Source organism: Numenius arquata, chromosome 20, assembly GCF_964106895.1.
Source record: "Numenius arquata chromosome 20, bNumArq3.hap1.1, whole genome shotgun sequence".
Lineage (NCBI taxonomy): Eukaryota > Metazoa > Chordata > Aves > Charadriiformes > Scolopacidae > Numenius > Numenius arquata.
Window position 1 is genome coordinate 1272497 of NC_133595.1, and position 25616 is coordinate 1298112.

At 46.0% G+C, this 25616-nt stretch overlaps 1 protein-coding gene across 12 annotated transcripts in view; it reads left to right on the plus strand.

The window, feature by feature from the left end:
• EIF4G3 (eukaryotic translation initiation factor 4 gamma 3) overlaps positions 1 to 25375 on the plus strand; it is a 160898-nt gene extending 135523 nt beyond the window's left edge. For 9 of the 12 annotated variants that reach the window (XM_074161667.1, XM_074161675.1, XM_074161669.1 and 6 more), the window contains 16 exons: positions 25 to 261; positions 2662 to 2766; positions 4388 to 4520; positions 6166 to 6260; positions 7878 to 7971; positions 8199 to 8316; positions 9522 to 9745; positions 11314 to 11429; positions 13975 to 14147; positions 16394 to 16519; positions 17360 to 17441; positions 19272 to 19370; positions 20301 to 20447; positions 21625 to 21706; positions 23132 to 23278; positions 24256 to 25375. In XM_074161667.1, the coding sequence (XP_074017768.1) occupies positions 25 to 261; positions 2662 to 2766; positions 4388 to 4520; positions 6166 to 6260; positions 7878 to 7971; positions 8199 to 8316; positions 9522 to 9745; positions 11314 to 11429; positions 13975 to 14147; positions 16394 to 16519; positions 17360 to 17441; positions 19272 to 19370; positions 20301 to 20447; positions 21625 to 21706; positions 23132 to 23278; positions 24256 to 24437 (2160 nt within the window). In that variant the 3' untranslated portion in view covers positions 24438 to 25375. The remainder of the gene's footprint in view (positions 1 to 24; positions 262 to 2661; positions 2767 to 4387; positions 4521 to 6165; positions 6261 to 7877; positions 7972 to 8198; positions 8317 to 9521; positions 9746 to 11313; positions 11430 to 13974; positions 14148 to 16393; positions 16520 to 17359; positions 17442 to 19271; positions 19371 to 20300; positions 20448 to 21624; positions 21707 to 23131; positions 23279 to 24255) is intronic. The other 3 variants (XM_074161678.1, XM_074161679.1, XM_074161674.1) reach the window with 2 other exon arrangements.
• The last annotated feature ends 241 nt before the right edge of the window (positions 25376 to 25616 follow it).

Genomic DNA, 25616 nt, shown 5'->3' on the forward strand with positions numbered 1-25616 from the left:
TAGAGGTGTTTTTCCGTTTTACAGCCGGAGGAGAAGACGCGGCTCCATGACGAGCTGGAAGAGGCCAAGGACAAAGCCCGGCGGAGATCCATTGGGAATATAAAATTCATTGGCGAGCTTTTCAAACTGAAGATGCTGACGGAGGCCATCATGCATGACTGCGTGGTGAAGTTGCTGAAGAACCACGACGAGGAGTCCCTCGAGTGCCTTTGCCGCCTGCTGACTACCATTGGCAAGGACCTGGACTTTGAGAAGGCGAAGGTAGGGCAGGACCAGGGGTGGGAGATGAGTGTTTCTGGGCAGGGATGGAAAAATGGGTGTGGGGTGTTTTTATTTGAGGATTTATTTGTTCTTCAAGAATTTCTGTTACAGCATGAGGAAATCATCCGCTCTTTTGTGGGTGTTTCATCACGACCTGGCCCCACTCCCTTCTCTATTAGTTTCTGTATCGTTTTCAACTGTGTTCTCCACTCACTGCTTAATTCCAAATATTTCATCCACGCAACCACTCTAAAAGCACTCAACATACCCGATGGGTTTCTTTTTCCAAATAGAATTTACCTCTTAGCTGTTGTTTCTTTACCATTGAAGGTTTGTGTTAGCTACGGGATGTATTATTTGGGTTAAACCTAAAAAAAGCCTCGTTAACTGGCCTGAAGCCCCACCTGAACCTTGGTGGATGTATTTATTTTGTGTCATCACCTCCAGCTTTGCTGGAATGAAGCAGCTGTTCTGCGACTGCAGCGCTCCAGCCTCCTCCTCCCTCCATTTTCCAGCGAATGTATATGTAGCACGGAGCGTTGCGCACTCCGTGAGCTTCTCTTGGCACAGACAATCTGCTTCTCCTTCGCAAAAGCCGGGCTTGGGATGAAAAAGCATTCAAGGGTTTTGCCAGAAATCAGTGGGACTCAGCTCTGGAAACAAACTGGGCTAATCGTTTTCAGCTGCTCGGGGCAGGGAGTTCCCTTGCAGTGCCCTGGGCTGCAGGGATCACAGCGGATCAATCCCTGTCCTTACAGGGAAACAGTTTTCCAAACTGTTTTGTGGAGCATTGACCAAAACAGGCCAGTTTAGCATTAATCCCCCAGGTTAAATACCCTGCGCCGGTAACGCAACAGCGCGTGCGTTACTGATGCAGGTTTGAAAGCACCAGAAGCGGGGATTAAATTTCTCCACGTGCTTCGGGAAGAAAACAGGGTCTGACTTCTGAGGAGTAGCTGAGGTCATGCTGGATGGGTCCAGGATGGAAAAGCCACGGTTTGGCTTTTCTTTATTACATGGAAAGGCTGTAAAAGCCATCAGTTTGGTGGCACTGGTGGGTTCCGCAGCCTCGCGCGGTGCAGCGCAGAGCGGGCACGCAGCAGGGGAACGCTCACAGATGTCGTGTTGCCTGTGGTGAGAAGCTGCCCCTGTCCTCTCTTTGTGATTTGTTATTTCTATCAAGATTGAGTGAGAATCCTTTATATATATTCTATTAATGGGGTAGACGTTTTATTACAAGCTGAAGTGTTAGTGATAGTTATAATTAAAGCTTCTGGACAAAGTCCATTTCAAATATTTTCCCCGTCATTCCTGACTTTGGAAACGTTTGCTCTCAGAGCTCAAACTTTCCAAGGCAAGGCCAGAACCAAATTTTAGTAGGGTTTTTTCTTGTTTGTTTAAGGGTTTACCTAGTTTTTAGTGAAGGGAGTGGGAAAAGTTTTATAAAACTGCCCTGAAACTTTTTGTTTAAAACAGCTAGAGCCCACGTTTTGGGGGAAAAGGCTTTTTAGAGCCCGGCGAGTCAAATTGAGACTAAAGGAGGATTCTTTAATGATACCATTTCATGTCTTAGTGCAAACTGATTTGGGTTCCATCACATCACAACTGTTTGGATGAAAAGGAGTTTGGGGGATTTCATCCTACAGCTAAGCCCGTTAAACAGCTTCTTGCTGAGAGACACGGTGCTTCTGCCCTCGCTTCTCTTGCCTGGCCCTGGCTGAGACAGTTCAGGGGGGTAAAGCATCAAAACCGTGTTTGCAGGGTTAGTTTTGTGCCCATTTAATTCTCCTGAGCCAGTTTTTGTCGGGCTGAGGTGAGCATCCATAGCACACGTGCTGATAGCATGAGGAGCTCAGGGATAGAGCAGAACTCCCTCTAGATCAGCTTAGCTCTACCATGGAAAAAAACACATTGATTTTTTTTTTTTTAATGGATATTTTGTTATGTACATGTAGAGGGTGAATTTTGCCCAGAGAAGCTGTGGCTGCCCCATCCCCGGAGGGGTTCAAGGCCAGGTTGGATGGGGCTTTAGGCAACCTGGTCTGGTGGGAGGTGTCCCTGCCCAGGGCAAGGGGTGGGAACTGGATGATCTTTAAGGTCCCTTCCAACCCCAACCATTTGATGATTTGATTATCTGAGTAATTAAAAATGCAGAGAAACCATGTACTAAACAAAGGAGGTGCCCGCAGACTTGTACCTCATTTCCTGCACATCCCACACTGCGCACGCTCAAATCCAGCCGGGGAGAGCGTACGAGACCCAGCGTTCGCTTCTCCGGTGAGCAAATCTGCATTCCCCAGGTGTGTTTCTGGCCCAGAAGTGCTGTAATGCAGACCCCACTGAGGGAATATTTTCATTTTCTTCCAAGACACATTGGTGATGATGTTTTCTCTTGTGTAGCCTCGCATGGACCAGTATTTTAATCAGATGGAGAAGATTGTGAAAGAGAGGAAAACATCGTCAAGGATTCGGTTCATGCTTCAGGATGTAATAGACCTAAGGCTGGTAGGTACCAATTCAAGTGAGTAACAGAGTATGTTCCCTTTCTGGGCTGGAAGAGCCCTTGCGCGGAGCAGGGATTTACAGTACATACAGCAGCAGCGGGGTGTTAGGGTGAATTCTGTGCCCCTTATCCCCAAAGTCTGGCTGTTTAAAGATAAGAAATTTCTCCGTTTTTGCCATAATGAAGGCGGAGGTCAGCAGACATGTTATGCTGGTTTAGCTTAACGTTGGGTACGTCCCCACACCAGCTTCTGGTGGCGCGGGTCCAGCCCCATGGCAGCAGACAGGCCTGAGCTCTTTTCGCAGGAGAGGTTTTGGGTGTTTTTCCCCCACGGCATCCCCTGCACCTGTCTGTGTCAGTCCAACTGCTTTTCTCTCTTCATTTGCGTGTGCTCTGGGTGTAACGATTCCCTGCCAGTACTTGTGCTGACGGGCCCGAAGCTCTTGAGTACCCCACAAGTGAGGGGGACTGGTCAGTGTGGCTGTAAAAACTGTGAGAGCTCCTTTTCATGGCAATATGGTTTCCATCAGAAGATGGTCCTGTATTAGCCTGTATTTCCAGCACAACCAGGCATCTCCCAGTTGTTTACTGGCCATATTGAGCAGAGAAAGGCAAACGGAGTTTGCGCTCGGTCAGAACTTGACGATGGTGGGTCCACACTAAGCGCCAAAAACGTCAGGCAGGAGATAACCTGGTGTAGACAGTGCAGGCAAGGACCTGCCCGTGCTGTCATCAAGCAGTGGTTTTGAACAAAGCCACGTCATTAGACCTGGGGTCTCGTATAGTGAGGGATGTCACTACACCGCGCGGTCAAAGGTGTGACTGACAAACCTTCCCAAACACCTGTAATTTCACCCAGGTGGGTGGTGAGAAGGGCTTTAGCAGCGCTGGTCTCGAGACAGCACTGTGAAGTCCCGAGCAGGTTTTACTCATCCTTCAAACAGCTGTTTTGAAGCTGGTCTGGGGTTTTGTGGAGGCTGAGGTCACCGTTCTGACCGCAGGGTACACAAAGAGATTACCCCCAAAGTTGTAATGAGGTGGTAGCAAGATGAAGAGAGAGTCTGGTTACTCCGGGGCCGAGTGGCTCTGCGCAGTCTATGGTTGAACAGACACATCAAGCAGTGGAAGTGTTCTGTGGAGTGACAGCTCCACCTCTCTCTGCAGGATTCCTGTCTCAGCCATCACCATCCCTGGAGCAGCAAAGCACCGTCTCCAGATAAAACGCAGTTACTTCTTGCTTCTTTATTTTCAAGGTTTCATTTTTTTCCTCAAGCTCGGAGGGAGGGCTCTGACAAACAGTGTCAGTAATAAACGGATAGAGAATGACAGCAGCTTCCCTCTAGTCCTTTTTCTTCTGAACTTGGAAAGTCTGGGAAGCTGGGAATGTGCAGGATGCCAGGGGTTAAAATGTCTTGAATTCAGTTGTGCCTCTGGAAAGTCAGGTCTTCACTGTGTCCACAACGTGACCCAGCACCACAAAATCTTCTCCAGACCCTTGGGGAGCAGCCCCTCTAACACCTTACGAGGGTAGGAGGATTCGGCCGCCTTCGCGGTATTAAAAATACCCCATTTATGGTGCTTTCCTGGAAATCTCTCTGAGCACGTGTTTGCTTCTTTTCCTAGTGCAACTGGGTTTCACGGAGAGCAGACCAGGGCCCGAAGACCATTGAGCAGATTCATAAAGAAGCCAAGATTGAAGAGCAAGAAGAACAGAGGAAGGTCCAACAACTCATGACCAAAGAGAAGAGGAGACCGGGTAAAGTAAAGGCCAAGTTGGCTGCTCATTTCACTCATTTCACATCCAGTGGCCACAGTCACAATCCCACATAAAAGGAAAAAGTCAGTTTTTTCCTAAGTGTAATGAGCAAAGGGAATTGGGGCCTGATTATGGCTGAGGATGGAGAAGGAACAGGCTTGCCAGGGGTTGGCTGTGTGGATTTTTTGGGGACAAATCCCTTGGGTAAAAATAAACAATCGCAGGCCAAAAGCGCTTCGGTTTCACATTCATGCAAACCATGTTTGATTTTGTAACAGGCTGCCAGAAATCTGTTAAAACAAGTTACTGCCATCCATTCTTGCATACGGCAGCATCTAATTTCAAGAGAATAGTATCTAATTTCAGGAGTAACCACGTTGTCTTTAGCTGTTACAGTTGTGAGGTGTTAACTCAGCAGGAGAAAGTGTCTTGGCATTGTCTTAAATTGCTGCCAGCCCTTGAGGCTGGCGGTACCTGAAGACGAATTGGGAGTGACTGGGAAAATGAAGACTGGGACAGAGCGGGGGGCAAGGAGAAACTCATCTTCGGGATTCTTTAATATTAAGGTTTGTCAAAGTGCTGTGAAAAGAGGGCATAAGGAAAATAGACAAAGACTTTGTTTTAATTATCCTAAAGCTGACATCAGGAGGAGGTAAGGAACTTAGGGCTGCCTGAATGTGTCCAGACCAGCCAAGCACTGCTGAAATCTGTGCAAAAAGTGCAGCTCCAGGTTAGCAAAGGCTCGTTGTCTGCTCCTTTTGTCAGCTTGGGAACACACAGCGTGTGCAGCCAATTCCAGATCGTGAGAACACGCACTGAGAAACCTAACCAGGAAGAATCTGGCTGCATCTGGAGCACTGGGTCCAGTTCTGGGCCCCCCGGTTCCAGAAGGACAGGGAACTGCTGGAGAGGGCACAGCAAAGGGCTATGGAGATGATGAGGGGCCTGGAGCATCTCTCTGCTGAGGAAAGGCTGAGGGACTTGGGTCTGTTCATTCTGGAGAAGAGAAGGCTGAGGGGGGATCTGATCAACGCCTATAAATGCTTCAAGGGTGGGTGTCAGGAGGATGGGGCCAGTCTTTTTCCAGTGGTGCCCAGTGACAGGACAAGAGGGAACGGGCACAAACTTGAACATGGGAAGTTCCATCTAAACATGAGGAGGAACTTCTTTGCTGTGAGGGTGGCAGAGCCCTGGCAGAGGCTGCCCAGAGAGGTGGTGGAGTCTCCTTCTCTGGAGACATTCAAACCCCCCTGGACACGTTCCTGTGGGACCTGCTCTGGGTGACCCTGCTCTGGCAGGGGGTTGGACTGGGTGATCTCCAGAGGTCGGTCCCTTCCAACCCCGTATCATTCTGTGATGCTCTGATTCTGTAATCACTACCAAAACCAGCCCTTGAAAATAGTGAGATTTTTTACGCCAGGGCTATTTTGTAGTACTAAAGTCAGGCAAGCGAGTTATGTCATCTTAGGCTGAAGAAACACTCCAAGAGACATGTTTTCTCTGCAGAATTGTGCTGAGGCTTAGCAGAAACATGCCATCTTCTTTTCCTCCTCCTGCTGAACGTGGAGGTGATGGCCTGTGCTCTCCAGGGTGGCGCTGTGGCAGCGGGGATGAGCTAAGGGTGGTTGTGTTTGTCATCTGGCAGGTGTCCAGCGTGTCGACGAAGGCGGTTGGAACACTGTGCAGGGGGCAAAGAACAGCAGAGTGCTGGACCCCACCAAGTTCCTTAAAATCACCAAGGTAGGTGCCAGAACAAGCTTCATTCAGAATGATAAAAATGCTGAGGTTCTTATCTTATTGTATCTGTCTGTCTAGGAAAGTCCGTTATGGTGTTTACAGGTCAAAGCTTGGTATTTTGGGACATCTTATATCCCCAGAGTTAGCACTGTGCATAAATAAAGCATAAAGGAATACTCTGTTGTCCTCTGAGTGTTCCTATTTCGCTTGTTCTGAGAGAAAGGAGTGTGCATGCACTTTTTCTCAGGTTCATAGTGTCCTTTTAGTGACCCAGAAGTTCTCTTAGTTGGAAAATCTGCATTTTATTAAATGATAAAAAGAGATTGAGTGGGGATATGGTTTGTGATGGTGATGCAGCACAACGCAAGGCTGTCACAGAAGGTGTCTCAGCACCTGTCTGATAGAAATCCTTTGCTGCCTCGAGTCCTCAAGACCCTATTCTGACGCTGCTTCTGAGTAGACTGAGGATGCTGCAGTCAATTGGAAAACAAAACATTCCTGTGTCACAGATGGTAGCACTCCAAGCTTGAAAGGTTCAAGTGGTACGAGAAGAGCTGTGCCCGCTTTTACAGTGTTCCTGGACTTCTGTGCGGTGCGGTTGCATCCCTCAGTTTGTGTTAAACTCTCACACCCATCCTCCAGATGAGCGTCTTCCTGTTATTTTACCATTAAAGTGGTGATTTTAAGACATTTAGTTCAGGCTGCAGGTTAGGAAAGCTCGGAGATTTCTCCTTTTTTTTTAGATCTTCAGAACAGCTTTGGGATTTCTCGCCAAGGAGAACTCTGTCTTTCACATAAATCTGGGTGTTTCCCAATTAATGTCACTCTCCGTGAATTTTACTCTCAGTGCCTGGATGCTCGGAGAGCTGTAAAGCAGAACCTGGACAGACTGTAGCCCTTCTGCACATCAAACTCAGTTTGTTCCTTGTGAAAGTCATAAAACAAGACTCCAAAACTTAATTAGCAGGAGGGATTCAGCCAGCTTTTGTCTGGGCATACAGTTCATCTGGGAAAAGTCCTTCTACTCCCTTTAGCACAAATACAGTACAAATAGAGCTGGCTCCATAGCAGCTGCATTGTCAGAAGAAGAGAGGAGCTCGTACAAAGAGATCTGCGGGGTCACAACCTCCTTGTCAATAAATTCACCTACTGAGCATTGTAAAATCAATGCTCTCTTCTTGTCAGACACTACTTTTTCCCTCCAAGTTCTGCAGCCTATTGTCGCTCTTCACCCTCTGAATTTTGTTTGTTACCGCACAGATTCCCCCCAAAGCCATGACTGGTAGGTGGAGTGGACAAGCAGAACCGTTTATTCATCACAAACAAACTGAGCGTCTTTCATGTCCTGATACACTGTGCTTTTTGCTCCCGACTGAGCCTCGTGGTTCCAGATAAAAAGACACTCCTGGTCATTGGGAATGTCTTTCATTGACCCTTTGGAAGAGGCTGTTTGCGATGCCCTTTGTTTGCCTCCTCTGTCCTTGGCTGGGGTTCAGTCTTCCAAAAATGTGTTAAAGCATTTTGATATTCACAAGACAGGGTTGTTGTCAAAAAATACCCCTTTTTTAATTAAGATATACAATTTGCCCTTGTAATGGTATGTCTTGGTGTGTTTTACAGCCCACAATAGACGAGAAGATTCAGCTTGTGCCTAAAGCCCAGTTGGGCAGCTGGGGAAAGGGCAGCAGTGGTGGAGCAAAGGCGAGCGAGATGGGTAAGTCTAGAGGAGTCCTCACCCCCTCCTTTGCTATCAGCCGTCCTTGCCAGGACGGATTTGGGTGGGAATGCTCATCTGCGCAAGGCAGGATCAGCCTTTCCCCTTCATTTCTCTCCCCATCGCTCCAAAACTAGCTATTGCTTAAACGATTATGTGATGCTGAGGTGTCAGCGGCTACTGACCTTGTTGTCGCTCTTCTCTCTGTTGTCTTTTGGGTCTCCCAGACTCCTTACGACCAAGTGCCACTAGTTTGAACAGATTCTCCGCGCTGCAGCCTCCAGTCTCATCTGTATCTGCCTCATCCGCATCCTCAGAATTAGATTCTCGCAGGGCCTTAACTAGGTAAGCTTCGGTCCAGAGGTGATTTTCCTGTCTGCTCTCTGTAAAGCCTGCGCTTTTCACGAGCTGCTGTAGCTGCAAGCACATGGAAGGAAGGGAATTTTGTTGAATTTCCAGGAATGGCTGGGTCTTTTCCACCCCCCTGTACTTCGAGTTAACTTAAAACACATGCATTTTTTATAATATCATAGGAGAGACAGGTGGTATTAATTTTTAAAGCCATTACAGGGAATGTTTTAGTTTCCACTTTTCAGTCACCCATTATCTAAAGGCTACATTTGTGAGTAGTTTATAACAGGTTAAAAACTCTTCAGATAAAATGTTGTAATAAATAGGTTGGATTCAGTGGTCGTGGATGCGGCCAGCTCAGTAGGTTTATTTATCCAGAAAAACACACCTAAGACCTTGCAGAAATTTAGCAGGGCTTTTAAAACCGCTCTGGTTTTGCCTGACCCTTCCCAGCACGCGATGGGTGGGAAAGGCTGTACTGTGCTCCCCCACACCCCAATTCCATCCAGCCACTCCAGCTCATAGCATGAAACATGTATTAACCCTCAATAATTTATTAACTCTAAACACGGTTTATAAATGTGCAGTTCATTTCAAATGTCACTGGTTCTTCCTTCCAGTACACACCAGCTGCTGGACTATTTTCTTGGGTTTCTCCCTGTTTTCCCTCCTATTTCACCTAAAACTGGCTTACCTGGAATTTATTCCATTTTGGTATTGTATTGCCCATCTTATTAACACAGTAATTAATAGGACAAATCCTTGTCACCTGTTGCTGATGACCTTCACTATTCTTCAATAAATGGGTAAAAAAATACACTGCTCATACCATTTCACAGTAAAAAGTGCCTTTACATTATGAAATTCACCATTTACATATAAACCCATAAAAATTCACCATATTCTGTATACAAGCTGTAAGGATTTTATTATTTTTCTGTGTATTTGCTAGGAAGCGTTGGCCCTGCCTCTCCACTCTGTGGATATTTGTGTTTGTGAATCTCTGAGACTTTGAGTTACTTTGGAATATTCTCTGTGTAGCTACACCTATAAAAAGTCAGGACGTCAATCCCACTGGGTTTGAGTAGTGGGGTTTTTTCCCTGCATTTACTATAATTCTATCCAGTATCCTTTCTAACACTGTGAGCAGGGGTTACTCGTTCCACAACCTCTAAGCCGGTGTGGTTTTTGTTCCGCAGTCGCGGGAGCACGGGCAGGGAGAAGAACGACAAACCTCTCCCCCCTTCCCTCTCCCGCCCCAACACCTTCCTCCGGGGCAGCAGCAGCAAAGAGCTGCTCCTCGACAACCAGGCACAGGAGGAGCAGCGGAGGGAGATGCTGGAGACAGTGAAGCAGTTAACGGGCGGCATGGAGATGGAGAGGAACAGCACAGAGGCAGAGAGGAACAAAGCCAAGGAATCTGGTAAGTGGCTCTCCATGGACATGGACCTGTTGGAATGGCTCCAGAGGAGGCCACAGAGAGGCTGGGAGGGCTGGAGCCCCTCTGCTGTGAGGACAGGCTGAGAGAGTTGGGGGGGCTCTCTGGAGAAGAGAAGGCTCCGGGGAGACCTTAGAGCCCCTTCCAGTCCCTAAAGGGGCTCCAGGAAACTGGGGAGGGACTCTTGATGAGGGAGGGAAGCCATAGGAGGAGGGGGAAGGGTTTGACACTGAAAGAGGGGAGATGGAGCTGAGATGTGGGGAAGAACTTCTTTGCTGTGAGGGTGGTGAGAGCCTGGCCCAGGTTGCCCAGAGAAGCTGTGGCTGCCCCATCCCTGGAGGGGTTCAAGGCCAGGTTGGAGGGGGCTTGGAGGGAGCTGGTGTGGTGGGAGGTGTCCCTGCCCAGGGCAGGGGGTGGCACTGGATGGGCTTTAATGTCCCTTCCAACCCAAACCATTCTATGATTCTCTGCTCGGGGAATCTTGTTGAATGTGTGAAAAGGCATAAGGGAAAAACCTATCAGAAAAAGTGACAGATTTCTGTGCCGCCATGTGATTATTTGGCCCACGGTGACGCACTGTTGAGCTGCGATAGCTGTGATCCGCCTCCCCAAGGTTGGTAACGCCACTGATTCATACAGCCTTGGTGTCATCTCCTCCACCAGCTCCTCCTTAGGATTCATCAGAGTTGAAAGGCTGGAGACACCAGCAGAAAACCTCTCCGCAGCTTTGTCTCTCCTGCTCATATCCTGTCGCTGTTGATTTCTGGCCTCAAAGTCCCCCAAAATCAACATCAGTTCTGCAGAACTGTTTCTGCAGGGCTCAGCAACGCCATTGCTACCCTTTCCAAACACTTCCCGGGGCCGTGGCAGTGATTTGGGTCCGGGACAGACTAAGCACGGCATTTCTTTATCGTGGTGGTATTGCCAGCCCTCGCTCCAAGCAGGTCGTGGTGTTGGCCCCCACGGGGGTGGCTTGTCACCTTGTGGCAGCACCCACTTTTTGTTCCTGCCAGCTTGAGCTGGTTTGTTAGTGAGGAAGCAGTGAGGACACTGAGGGGGATGTTCCCCATGGACAGAACCTTTGCGATAAATAGTGGTTTGCTCCTTATGTGGGAAACATCCGAAAGCTGCTGCGGTGTGGAATGTATCTCACTGTCGTGACACAACACGTGCTCATCTTGAAGCTTTGGGACTTTGTAAAGGGGACCCAGGTTTTGGGGATGTGATCAGGAGATAGCTTTGGGTTGCTGCCCATTGCAGTCAGCGTGTTTTAAATTTGCAGCGTGCTGTAACAGCTCCAAGTTTAATTATTTAATGTTGAAGGGAGTGCTCTGAAGGTGTTGCATCCTCTGTCGCTGCCAGCTGTGTTTCGGTGAGAAGGTTGATTTACAGAAATATTGGGAAATGCCACCAAGAAGTCACCTGGGCCCGATGGTGGGACAGGGAATACACCCTGCTCCGGTGACTTCTCTTTTCAGAGTGTCATCCCTGAAAATGATGCTGATTTTCCTTTTCCAAATGTGTTTTTTTTTTTTCTCTTCTATTTCTACCAGCCAAGCCGGAAGCTCCCTCAGCTCCAGCGCAAGAAAAGCCTTCACTATCAGAAGAGGAGATAGAGAGAAAATGCAAATCTATCATTGATGAGTTCTTGCATATTAATGATTTTAAGGTAAGGAAAATGAAAACCTGGCGTAGCAGAAAGATCTGTGGGATTGGAGCGTGTTTTCTCCCCAGGACCAGTCAGTGTCCCTGTGAGCACCCAGCTCCCTCAGAGAGAACAGTGACAGCGGGGCCTGTCACAATTCGGGTGGCAGCAGCTCCATGAGCATTTTTAGGAGAGTTGTGTCCCAAACTTGCGTCCTGCCCTGGTAGCAACAGGAGAAATAGCCCAGCTTGTGTGTTCCAGGCAGCAAGATGTATGTGTATCTGTCATGAATCACTGAGCAGCTCCATAATAACAGCAATTTTGGAAGCAGAAAAGCTAGCGGGAAAATAAACTGAGGTTTTCATTCAGTTATCAAAGCATGTGCTGTTCTGATCTGGAGGCAGATAAAGCAATACTAAATATTGAACAAACCACTCCAGAGTATTTTTAATAAATATTGAAAATTACTGAGCAGCTGTCATCACTTCCTAGTTAAAGGTTGAAATTTTGTTTCCCTTGTAAATGGATTTTTAGCTTGTCCAGGGAGTTTGCATGAAGTGTTACATTCGCTGCAAAGCTGATTGAGATGATCTTTTGCTGAAATAAATTTTAAAAACCTGCCAAGTTTGAAATGGCAGCACTGGGGAGTTCCTGGTTTGGCACCCCAAAAGCAGAGCTGCTGCTTGTACTTCATAGGGCTTCCAGTTAAAATGGGAAAGGGGAATACTCTTAAGATGAATTGTTTTGGGTTCACATCTAGTTATCAGGAGAAATTATTAAATCTTGGTTGGGAGGAAAAAAAATACCCTTTGATTGGCACTGTCCCCGGCGTGGTGGCGTGGCGGGTCTCAGCAGGAGGAGTTGGGGACATTGGGGCTGGGTAACAGAGGAGTCTCCACTCCCTTTTTCTTCTTGCAATAGACTTCAAAGCCTCGGCCCTGGGTGGCTGGGACAAAGGGGCTGCTTCAGCTTCTCTGCCTGCGAATACAATCGCATTTTTTCTGGCTGGAGGGAAATAGAGTCGAATTGTGTTAGACAAGCGCATCTCTGGTTAAAAAAGTACATTGGATGGAGGCAGTTTGTTTGCATCGGGGGGTTACTTGAGAGCTGTAAATTCTCAGTGCTCCTCGAATGCAGCGCGTGACAAAGCTTCCGACTAATTCAGCTTAAACTCACATTAATTCCAGTACCTAAAAAGGCTCCAGGAGAGGTGAGGAGGGACTCGTGATCAGGGAGTGAAGCGACAGGACGAGGGGGGAGGGTTTGACACTGAAAGAGGGGAGATTGAGCTGAGATGTGGGGAAGAACTTCTTTGCTGTGAGGGTGGTGAGAGCCTGGCCCAGGTTGCCCAGAGAAGCTGTGGCTGCCCCATCCCTGGAGGGGTTCAAGGCCAGGCTGGAGGGGGCTTGGAGCAACCTGGTCTGGTGGGAGGTGTCCCTGCCCAGGGCAGGGGGTGGGACTGGATGGGCTTTAATGTCCCTTCCAACCCAAACCATTCTATGATTCTATAATAAGGCCGTATATGAGTGTGTTAATGTAGTGTACAGCAGAGGAATAGCCATTTCTCATTAGTTTAGTCTTCAGTATTTACCCTGACTATAAATTCAAGCTGCTGAGCTGTGTATGCAGCGTCTAGTGACAGCAGGGTTGACCAGCAGCATGTTCACCCCTCTGTCCTGGAGACGCAGGGACCCATCAGGCACGTCTGACGGAAGAGCTCTGTCCCGAGCATGTTTTGGGACCTCCAGGCTTGTGACCTGCAGAAAAAAGCCATTTGGGGCCTGCAGAAATGCATCTGTGGCTGCCAGTTCTTGATAAGTAACAGCACAACCTAAGACAAAGAGCAAACGTCTTTAGTCAGGGAGCCCCGTTGAGATCCCTTGGGCTGAACCTAGAAGGTCAGTGAAGATCTGAGCTGATGACAGCGGAGATTTCTGAAGTGTGACATCGAGCACTTCTCTGAAAGTCTCCGAGGGTGTTTTATTTGCTTGGGTTACAAAACGCACATGCCAGAAAGTACAAGCTTTATAAAAAGGAAATGTTCCTCAAATGCTCCTCGCCGATTTTCTGCTTCTTTATATGGTGTGGGTTTGTAACGCGGGCGTTTCTGTGCCAGATCAGATCAGCAATGAATCTAACCTAATGTCCTCTTTTTGGCTTGGTTTGGTATTTGACAAAATAATAGGAATTTTGTGGCATCCAGAAGACAATTCCTGTCCTTTCACTGAGCAGCCGAACTGTACCCTGGAGCATGAGTGTGTATTTTAAAAATTCTGTTGTCTGCGTGAGATAAATTCTTACCATTATTATTATTCAGTTGCCATCTCGGTGGTGATTTGTGGTGAGGTTCCACAGCATAGTTCAGCACCTTTACCTGGCAGCTTCACTAAATACTCATTTCCAATTAAAAACAAAACAAAAAAAAACCAAAAAAACCCCAACCACCCTAGGCTCTCAATTCTCCATCAAAAAAAATCCCATGTACCAGGTACATAGTAGACAATATTCTTCTGCCCTGTTTTTTGCTGGTTTCGGTTCAGGCGAATGACCCTGCGTGTCCTTTGAACAGGAAGCGATGCAGTGCGTGGAGGAGCTGAGCGCCCAGAACCTGCTGCCCGTTTTCGTGCGAGTGGGAGTGGAGTCGACGCTGGAGAGGAGTCAGATCACCCGGGATCACATGGGCCAGTTACTGCATCAGCTGGTGCAGTCGGGAAAGCTGAGCAAGCAGGATTTCTTCAAGGGGTTTGTATTCTGCGCCCAGAAACGGATACTTGCCTTGATTGTTCGTTGCAAACGAACGCTGTTTGTGTTGGAGAGGAACGGTTCCCACCTTGCTCTGGTTCCCTGTCTTCTCCACGCATCTGTTTTGAAGGAGTATTGTCACCTGAGTCTATTTATAAGTAATGTAATTATTGTGATATAGTTTTAAGTATTTCAAATGCCTTAGTGAGTGTAAATATTTTCATATTTATGTATTTATTTCTGAGCAAATAGGTAGGTGTCTATTTAAATGTGAGTGTGTAGATTTCTGGTTTGTGATGCGTTTGTCAATGTTTGCCTTTTGGCAAATCACCGAATACGATTAAAAGAGGAGGAAGAAGTCAAAAACCTTCAGGTGACATTAATGCCTGGAAGCTGTGTAGCCTGAAGTCGTGTATATCCCCAGAGCCGCAGCTGCTCTCCCACTGGGAAAACAGCCTTCGCCCGTATGATGTAATTTCACAGGACAACTCAATTTTAAGGAGCAGACGTGTCCTCGAGGGGCTGAGAAGGAGAATACGCGCCCGATGCGGTATCAGATGGATTAGACCTTCCCCAAAAGATCTGAGTTTCAGCCGCTGGTTTGTTTCAGCTCTCTGGGTTTTGTGTTCCCAGCCTGGACCTGAACTGGTGTCCAGTTGTAGAAGGATCCGTGTTCCCAGGGAAGTTCCCGGCACAGCTCAGTCCTCGCAGGATGATTACAACAGGGATAACCATGAGAAGCAGCCAGCAGGTGGAATAACGCTTTCAGAGACTGAGTTTCTGGGTCATTAGCCCCATCTTGCTGCTTTTATTTGCATCATACCTCACCGTGGTACCGCTGACTGCTCCCATGGGAATCTCCCCGCGCCCCTGCATGGCAGTGAAAGTCATCGTGGTGCAACCCAGTGGGTCATAGGAAAAGTTTGGGCAGCCTGACTTCAAAACCGCATGGAACAGCAGTAAAAAAAGATATATATCCACAGGGAGTGCACTTGTCTGTGTCCACGCAGTCGCTGATGGTCAAAACGACTCATTTGAAGTGATATATTTGTGATACATGGAGTGATACAGTGATAATGGATTGTGATTAAAGCCGCTCCGGTGTTTCCTGGAGTGTGGATAAGTGGTTGTGATGCCAAAATAAGTAGGGTCTTGATGAAATAAGCCTGAATGTGGCATAAACAAAGTGAAACAGCTCCTGAAGATGATGAAAGGGCAAGTGGTGTTCAGCAAGCGCATGAGAAGAACACGGAAAACCACTATACTTATTCACGCAAGTCAAATTGCTGTGTAATTAGGGGTTATGGGCTGAGTGCTGGTCACAGCACAGCTCTGGAGAGAGACGCAACAGGGAACCAATTTCTGGCAGAAACGCTTGGATACACCTAGGTTGGACTAGTAGCAGAGTAAGTAAAGAACAAAGCAAAGGAGATGGTTTCTGGGTTTGATGCACAAGAGAAAATACTCATTTATAGTCACTAAACCAGGTCCCAGAATTCTCAGGATTTTCAGGGAGAAATGAATCATGATGGAAACTGGCAGGAGAGCTGGAAAAATGATCATCTTGTACCAGGCATGGGAAGCGAAGCCACCTACAAGGCTTTTGTCGGAAAGAAGAGTTTTGAGTGATTCTGGAAACTGTACCCAGAGTTGGGGAGTGATTTTTGTGGTCTATCCTGTCACATTTCTGTTCTGGATGGAACCCTCCCTCTGCTGTATGGAACTTCTTTCCTGTGTTGTTTTGCACGCTTGCAGGCATTTTGCTGATCGCCTTACATTTGGAATTCTGGTATTATTAAGCCCCTTCTGTAGATGTTTGGATTTTTTTAAGAAGGCTCCATTTATTAGATATTTTATATTTACAGACAAAAGTGCTTTCTTTACTTTTACAGGTTTTATAGTTAGCAAACAATTTGTTACTGAGCTATAAGAACTATTGTAAATGGAGCTTTCCTGGATGTATCTGCTGGTTTTATGCACAGTGATCCCTTTGCCACATACTCCCCAAGTTACCCATAGAGAAATTCACTCCTGGCAGTTCTGAAGCACTGAAAGCATAAGTTGGAAATAGGGTTTTTTGTTACCTTTGTGATTCTCTTTGCTCCTCAATTTGCTCCTCGTTTTGCTCCTTGATTTGCTCTTCATTTCTGTAACAAAAGATTTTTAAAGTGAAGATTTGCTTTGCAGGGAAAGTCTCAAATTAAACTGTATTTAACATTTGACATTTTTCCTTCTTCTTTTTAAAGTTTTTCAGATACCTTGGAGATGGCAGACGACATGGCCATAGATATACCCCATATTTGGTTGTACCTAGCTGAGTTGGTGACCCCCATGTTAAAAGAAGGAGGAATCTCTATGAGAGAACTTATACAGTAAGTAAATCTCTACTCTTTCCGTGTTGGTGAGCCGAGCTCTCTGCCTGGCTGTGCTGTAGTGTTTGCACAGCGTGGTTCCCATCAGCAGATAAAAGAGGAGTAGTGTTAGGCGCTGAGCTTCTCACGGGAGCTGATTAAAGGCTCCCTGCACACCCTTCGGGGCTCGCTCCGACCGAAGGCTGTGGTGGGAAGGGAGCTCGCTGCTCCGTAGTCACCGTTCAGGGGTAGAACCTGTATCCGTAAATCTACCTCAGTCCTGTTTGGTTCAGCCGAGCTAAAAACACCCCGGTGTTGTAGAGTCAGAGTCATTTGAGAGTACGCTGAGAATTGGATTTGAAGAGAGGGAAGTATCGCACAGGAGTCTTTATGTCTCAGTGCAATCACCACCACCTGGGCATTGCCTTAAACACGGGTACAAAACCTCACTGCAGGACTGGAACCTGCTTCCAGGACCAGAGTTTCTCTATTTTCTGCATGTCCTTATATATTTGGGGATTAACTAAAAGCCAACTGAATGGTTCGCTTTCCCTGTAAGTAGCGTGTTAAGAAAATAACAGCTTTTTTTTTCCCCAAAAAAGGGTCCTGCTATCTGAATGCAGCATCCCACAAAAATTAGTGGATTTGATGTGATATAAAAATAAAGTCTTTGTAATTAGCCCTGTTGTGGCAAGCGCGTTGCATCGCTGAAGTCCTTTATGGGCAGTGCTGGCTGGATCAAATCCTTTATCCCTGGCAGAAGTTAAAGGTGATTTCCTGCCTCGGTCTGATCGCTACCCCTTGCCTCGCATTCCAAATTCAAATGATAAGGAAAAATATCTGTGTTTTTTTTCATTCTAGAGAATTTAGCAAACCTTTGCTTCCTGTGGGAAGAGCCGGCGTCTTGCTTGCTGAAATCTTGCACCTTCTATGCAAACAAATGGTAAGTGTCTACACGTCCCATTCGTAGACAGGAGCCTGATGCAGCGCGTACGTTCATGCATGAAGCCCACACGTTTCCCACGTTGAAGATATTTAGGGATGGGCCAGCCAGTCCAGTTAACCCAGGAAACCTGCCTCTTCATCCCCAGTTTCAAACCAAGCCTTACGAGGTTCCGAAAAGTGGAGTTAACTTTTTTTTCTTCTCATGGCTTTTCCCTTTTGCAGGTACCTTTGCACCTGGCTTCTTCCAGAAGCTTAGAGTGCTGAAATACTGCAAGAGGGACATTCTCAAGGTATTTCTGGGCTGACCAGAAGCAGCAAGTGCCGGGAATCTTGCGAGAGAGCTCTTCTTGCAGACCGGAGAGGTTCTGAGGGTTCGGATAAGCTTCAGATGGCCTCTCAGACTTCTGGGGGCTTATCCAAACTAAACCTGCCAACTCTTTTAAGATTCACCCATCACTAGGGGTAGTGACACCTTTTCACCCTGTATCTTCTAGAGCTCTCTTACACATTTCACAGTTGTGTGTCCCAACAGTTTGTGGTTTCCCTATAACTCTGTCTCCATTTTTGTCTTTTTTTTTTTTAAATCCAGCTAAATACTGCACTTTGGATAGTGTCTATCTTAAACCCTGTAAAATCCCTCACTTGCCTTTTTCTTTTTTTTTTTTTAATAAAGCATGCATTCAAATAAGGTTGAATGTTCCCAGGAGCGTTTCAGTCTAGCAGTGCAAATAGTGACTTTTTGTTTATTTATTTTAGTCTTATGCTTGTTTGGACAGTCGGCTTCCATTTATTTTTCTCTGTTCCGTGAAAGAAAAGCTGCTGTGCTCTGGGGGTCCAAGCACAGCCTTGGGTTTCGGTTTCTGCCACAGTTTTCTGATTCGATCTCGTCCAGACCAGTACTTGGACTCGGGTATTTCAATGTAACATCAGTTGTCTAATGCAGACCCAGGTGAATCGGAGCAGGAACCGTGCACAATTAGCTCTTAATGATCTGCATTGTAAACTTGAAATTGTAGTCTCTTCTGTAAACTCAAAATCAGGCTGCTTTTATCAGTGCTGCATGTAGGCTACGCAGTGATCTTCCTCGTACGGGTGCTAGGAGGTAAAAGTTTCAGCAAAGCATTTGGGTGAAAAGAGCTGGTTGTTAGTAGTGTTTTTTCTGCTCGTCAGAATTGTGTAAGTGCTGTCTGAGGCAGGACGGCGAAAGGTCAGCGTGACATTAGAGGATGCGGAAGGTTGAACTGTGTGTGCTGCAAAGGCGCTTTTCTCAAGGTTTGCCATAAATTCTAGGAATTGAAAGGGGAACTTGGTGTTAAGCACCTGAATTTGAGGCTTGGTCTCTGCACAGAAAAGAGCCATGTAAATAATTATTTTCTAAAAGTAGCTAATTTGCCGGTGCCTTAATGTCAAAGCAGGGGGAGAATGAGTCACGGAGTAAGTTAATGGCAGAGTCAGGAGAAGAGTGTAAGTCATTTAACTGCCAGCTCTGTGTCACAGCCGCGGGAAACCGCCTTGTTCAGATGTCTCACTTTTCGTAGGCAATCTCTGGCTGAAGTTGTTGCAAACCCCACGTGTCACATTATGCCTTGTTTATTCCCCATCACCGTGGCGTCTGACCGCTTGACAAGATGCGCATACCTGTGGCGGGATTGCCTATATGATTTCTCTTGCACGGGATCTCCAGACGTTTTCACTCCATCGCTAGGCATCGTGTTTGGTGGCTGAACGGTTCTTTATTTCTCCCAACACAGCTGCACCACTCCGGCTCGTGTAAACTCCCCTGGTTGTCTCTCCAGTCTTTAAAAGGAACAAACTGTTTGTGTTTTAGAGCCATAAGAAAGTGGGAGCCTTATGGAGGGAGTCTGGCCTCAGTTGGAAGGACTACTTACCCGAAGGGGAGGATGTACATACCTTTCTCATGGAACAAGTGAGTTCAGAGCAAGTGTCTGCTTAATTAATGATTTTGGCACGCTGATTTTTAGCTTGTTCATCCTCTTCCATCCTATTCTAGCTGGCATGGGACATGCGGTGAAGTGTCTCCCTCACCAAGTTGGGGTGACATTATTTCAGCACCTTCTTTCTGAAACGCCGGGAGGACGTGTCCCCTCTGATCCCAGGCACACGTCTCCCATCAGCTGGCTTCTTCTCAGAGATCTAGTTCTCCAGCGGGGGGGAAGGAACTCAAGAACGAGTTTTGCAGCAAGGACAGACCATCTGTAGAAGGGCCAGAATAAATTAGAACAATTTTTCACTCATCCCACCTTGCGTTATGACCCCGGGGGGGTTCACAGCCGAGAGGAGCCAGGTCTCTGGGAGGGCACCTTGCAGCTCTTCTGATGGCGCTCTGGAGGAAGGAGCTGGAGGTCTCCCTTTGGAGCTTGAGTGACCCACTGCCCTGTTTTAGCACTTGGGAAGTGCCGCGCTGCAGGAAACGACATGGATTACCGAGGCCTGGAGCTTGGTGGGGGGACCGTAGATCCTCAGTCGCGTTTTGCAGTGAATTGGGGTGTTAGCTGCAATTTCTTTGAGCGAATGCCAGCTCTGGTAATTGCATTCCAGCTCCCCGTCGTTCTTGTTGAGCAACACGCACTATATTTTGTGCACACTGGTATTGTGCAGGGCTGGAGTTGCTCTGAGATGCTTGGGTTGTCTTTGCTGGATAACGTAGTTCCCACATGTTTGTAAAATGCTTTCTAATCTTTGGAACAGAGAAAGTATATAAATCAGTGTAATGATAAATTAACAGTTGAAAGAGGCCAGGAAGCAAAATGAAGTGTAGATTCCTCCCTCAGTTTGCTATAGTTCAGCATAGGAAAGTGTATTTAACTAATTCTCATCATCACTTCTGATGTTGCAGAAGTTGGACTTCACGGAGTCCGACTGTTCCAGTTCCTCAGAAGCACTTTCAGAGAAAGAACTCTCTGCGGAAGAGCTGAACAAGCAGCTGGAAAAACTCATTGTTGAGGACAAGGCAAATGATGAACAGATCTTTGACTGGGTAGAGGTACAAAGACTATTTTCACCCTCCCTGCACACAGTTCCTTAACTGCTTTTGTAAATATTTTCCTCATCTAAAGGAGCATCTCTGCAGGCTCCTCCCTAGACATAGGGACACGAAGGTGATTTGGTCTGTGCAATCAACAAGTCCAAAGAATTAAAATCTAAAATATAATCAGTTGGTTATTTCAATGTAAGCTTTAGGAAGAAGGAATTTTAGCCACCTTAATACACAACTGTGTAACTGCCTTTTAAATACTGTGGACTTTTTTACTCTGAAAATACCACTTCTGGGTACTTTTAACGTTCTAGAGAGAGCACATCATTACATCCTTTCTTCCCAAAATATGAGATAAAAGCTTCTCATGGCTTTTTGCAACATGACCTGCCAAATTCCCCCTGCCATGCTGCAAAATTCTGGGCAGTCACTGAGCACACAGGTACCTTTCCCAGTGCGTTGGACCAGTAACTGTAAAAGAAAATAAAAAAAAAAAAAAAAAGAAAAAGCCCTGTCAACCCACTGATCTTTTGCCCTTTATCTCCAGCTGCATCCTTTAAGCCAGATATTTCATCTGGTGTCTGAAATGATACCCAACCTGATTCATTTAGATCTGTGCTTTACAGCCGAATCTTGGCCGGCTTCACTTCAGTTATTTCTCTTGCTGGAGCAATGTGTTAGAAATGGCATTTTTTTCTCCTGCCGTTAGAGAAGTGGAGAGCGGAACGAAAGCAGCGCTGAAAATCTGGGGACACCCACGGGCTCTTTATAGTCTTGGACAAGTCACACAGCCATTCTCTGCATTTCTTCTACAAAGCAAACAAATCTCCACCCAAGGAGCAGGCTGTAAAATTTGTTGGAAAAGCCTAAAACTCTTAGAAAAATGTATAAGGGCATTGTGAAAGGCAAGCATTGTTGGTTTGGCTTGTTTCTGGAGACAAATGATGAGTTGTGGGAGTAGTTAAAGGGTGTATTGATGGCCTGAGAACTGGTGTTGCATGTTGATGTACCCCAGCTAGTTTCAAGAAGTGAATGGGAAAGCGGAATTTTTGAGGAGTTTTTGGATTTCCACCGCAGCAGCTTTGGCTGAACTTGAACTTGCTGCCAAATTCGGCGGTGGAGTTTGGAAATGGTCGCTCTCGTGCAGCGGCATGTTTTTAACTGGTCCATTTACTCTTGATTTCAGGCTAATCTAGATGAAAGCCAGATGAGTTCACCTACATTCCTTAGAGCTTTAATGACAGCAGTTTGTAAAGCAGCTATTATAGGTGAGTAACTTGAATGCAAACACCGTACAAACCAAACGTGCAAAGAATTATTTTCTATTTTTCAGGTTTATATCACTTTTCCCTCTCCTGAGGCTCTTTTTTTATCACACCTAAGACTCTTGCGCCGTATTGAATTCTAGTGCTCGAGAGCGGGATGTCTGCTTGGCTGGTTGGGGTCTTCCCGAGGCTCCGGTGTGTCCCGGTGACCTCGCGTGAGCGTGTTTCGGATGACTCCGAGTAACGCCGGATTATTCATTGATTTTTGTAGCGAAGGTGGAAATGCGCTAGACGTTATTAAGATAATTAGTGTTTCCACTCCTGTGGCAGCAAGGACGCGTGGGCGCTCTACCGTCGCAGGTTGCCACGTGCGGGTTGGAAGCGTGGGTTGCAGAAGGGAAGCCAGCCTGCATCTCTGCCGTCTTTTTTTATGCCCAAAGTTCCAGTTTTGGAAAGAGGGTTTATGTGGATTACTTGAATGTACGGCATCGGCTGGAAATGGAGGAAAGGGTGGGTTCCTGTGTCAGATGTGTGGGCCTCAGACCCTCAGGGAGGGCTTGAATAAAGCCGCTGCAGCCAGAAACATCTGGTCAGTTCACTTTGTTTTCTTTAACTTTACTGTTGGCATCTGGCAAGGCAAAAAATTGTGCTTGTAAAGCCCCCGGTTCTGCTCTTAGCTGTAAGAGTCACGCTCGGTGGAAAGAGTGGTCTGAACTTCATCTTGCTGGGAGAGGAAAGCCAGCCCAGCTCCTTTCTTCTCCCTGGGAACAGAACCTTTCTGATGCCACCTAGTGTTAACGGTGAAATGACACAGGACGAGGGTTTCCCTGATGGGTATCGGGAACATCTTCTGGTTTACATGTTGACCATGCCTCTCATTGAGAGTTTTTTTTCCTTTTGTTTTCAAAATACCACTTAATTGTTTGTATGATCTACTTAAAAGCTGCTCAATAATTTATCCATGTTACTGATGGACTTCTAATGTGTATTTTTATATATTCCTGATTTCCTATGTCATGTGCAGCTTATGATTCCGTTTTTAAGGAAAAAAAAAAAGGTCTACTTTTCTAAAAACCTTCTATATAACTAAAATTTTAGCCCTAGACGTGGTACAGGTTTTGGACATCCAGTTGCCTGTGGAAACACAACAATGTGCACTGCAAAGTGAGGTTGTAATCCTTCTGCGTGTGTCAGCAGGCTGGGCAGGGCCAGGGTCGCTGCAGATACTGGTTGAATTGGAAGAACTGGAAGGATCAAGGCTTCCAGAAAAAGCCATGGGTCAGAAATACTTCCTGTTGTTTCTCATCCTCTTTTCTCTCCACACATAACCTGTATCTGTGATTTCTGTTTGAATAAATAAAGGCGATAAGAGATCCACCCCTGCTGCTGTCTACCAAAGCTGACCCTGTTTTCTTCTCTTCCCCTCAGCGGACTCTTCCAGCTTCCGTGTGGACACTGCTGTTATCAAACAGAGAGTGCCGATCTTACTCAAGTACCTGGACTCAGACACAGAGAAGGAACTACAAGCACTTTATGCACTACAAGCATCAATAGTAAAACTTGATCAGCCTCCTAGTAAGTGTTGCCTTTGTACTGGGATGTGAACCCCGACAGCCTAAGGAAAAGGTGTTTTCTGTGAGAGTAAAATCCAGCAATAGGGTCTGGAAGAGGATGTGCTTCTCCTGACAGTGGAAACAAAATTTTACCATTTTATGTAGCAGAAGAGAAAAAACAGTGTACGGTGTTTTCTGCTTATTTGGATTCCAGCTTGTAGAGCAGCACAGTTCCCCAAATACTTTGCCAGAGGCTGGCTCTTCTCTTGGTTGCTGCTGTAAATAGCCATGCAGAAGGAAGAACAAACCTCTATGGTGCAAATAGAGGGAAAAAAAAAAGAGCAGTAAAAAATAATCTGTTGAGTTTATGATAACTGGACATGTGAGAGCACCGGGCGTTGTAATTGCATTGCTGCACCGCAGGTGTCTGTGGACTTGGAGGGAATAAAAAGAGCTGGACAATTGATGAGTCTTTTCCCAGAGACACTCCAGGAAACTGTTGTTGGAAAAGAGGTGGGGAATTGCTAAAGAAACAGGGATTCCCGGGGAATCTACAGCAAAAAATCAGAGTGCCCCAAAACACTCTTAGCTTTAAGGTGCTGGTTGTGTGTTATCCCTCCTGCTGAGCTGTGAAAAATCAGGTGTTGGAGAGGAGCCAGGCTGCCAGGGCGTGCAGTGCAGCGAGAGGAGGACGGGCTGTGGTGGATTTTGTTTGCCGGCCAATCCCTAGATAATAAGTTCCCACGGCTGCTTTCCCAGCTTTCCCTTTTCTGCGGAGCATGTGTTATCCGACGGCATCAGAGGGACTTCTTTTCCCCTCTCAGCTCTGTGTAACCAGCCAGGAAGCAATAACTCAATAACAGACCTTCCTTTTACTTGTATCTGCATCTCTTGCATTAAAGGTCACGTTAATCTCCTTATCCGTAACCGCGTCTTTGTCCGCCGACTTAGGCTGCGCAGCGTTAACAGCTGTTCTCTCCCCTTATTCCATTATTGCAGATTTGTTGCGGATGTTTTTCGATTGCCTGTATGACGAGGAGGTAATATCGGAGGATGCCTTCTACAAGTGGGAGAGCAGCAAGGACCCGGCGGAACAGAACGGGAAAGGAGTAGCGCTAAAATCTGTCACAGCGTTCTTCACGTGGCTACGGGAGGCCGAAGAGGAGTCGGAGGATAATTAAAACTTAAAATACAGAGAGAAAAAAAAAAAAAAAAAAAAAAGAAACAGTTTAAGTATTTTTTTAAAAAGTTTCACGTCTTCGCCAATCACAGTGCAGCAAGGCCAATTCTCGCGCAGACCCCCCCCTTCCCCCACACATGCACGAGTGGGAGAGGTAAAAATAGAGAAACACAAAGGTGATCATGGAGGAAAAAAAGGTACTTGAAAAAAAAAAAAAGTAAACGTCAAACCTGAGGGCGGGAGCACTAAACCAAAATACATGTATTATTTATAGAAAATATTTTCTGTTTTAATCTTTTTTTTTCTTTTCTTTTTAAACAAGGACTCATGCTTACAAAAACACAAAGCGAAACAGATCTGTTTAGCAAAAAAAAAAAAAGTTGAAAACTTTTAATTTATTATTTTAAGGACTGCAAATGCCAGTGTAATTTTTAAATTTGCAGTTTCTGTAAACAAATTGTATAATAGAACAAAAGCAGAGAAATAAATTTCCCTCCCCTTCATATGCACCTCAGTTTTGTTTCAAAGCATGATAAATAGACAAAACTTTCAAGGGGGTTGGGGTAAGCTAGATGAGGAAGAGATCAATTTTTTTTTAAATTGTCATCAGATTTTTCTGCCTGCCTCTCAGCTTGCTTCAGAAATTAAAAAAAAAAAAAAAAGAAAATAGTAATCAAAACATACATAACCTTGGAACAGAAGGAAATGCATTTGAGAAAACCGCTGCGGACCAGAGTGCTCCGAAAATAACTCATTCAAAACAGTGCTACCCTGGGGAAAAAAAGTACTAGTGATACTTTCAGAACCTTTAGAGCAACTTTAAGGCTTGTAAATACATAGAACAAATATTTAAAAAAAAAAAAAGAAAAAAAGAAATTGACTCAATACTATTTCTTTTCACTTTCAAAATATAAAGAACAAAATAAAGACAAACATTGCAAGTTTAAAAGAAAGTAAAACGACTTCTCCTTTGACAGCTGCTGAATGTGTGCACCATCTCTGAGCGGTGCTGGCTTCCTTGTCATTGCGTAGGTCCTCAGTTCCAAATTGTGTACATATAGTGTGTGTATGTTTGTGTGTCTACCAAAAAAGAGGGGTGAGAGCAATTGTTGTTTTTAAAAAAAAAAAAAAATTTAAAAAAAAAGGGGGTTGCTGCTTGGGAGACCTTTTCTGCAGAGAG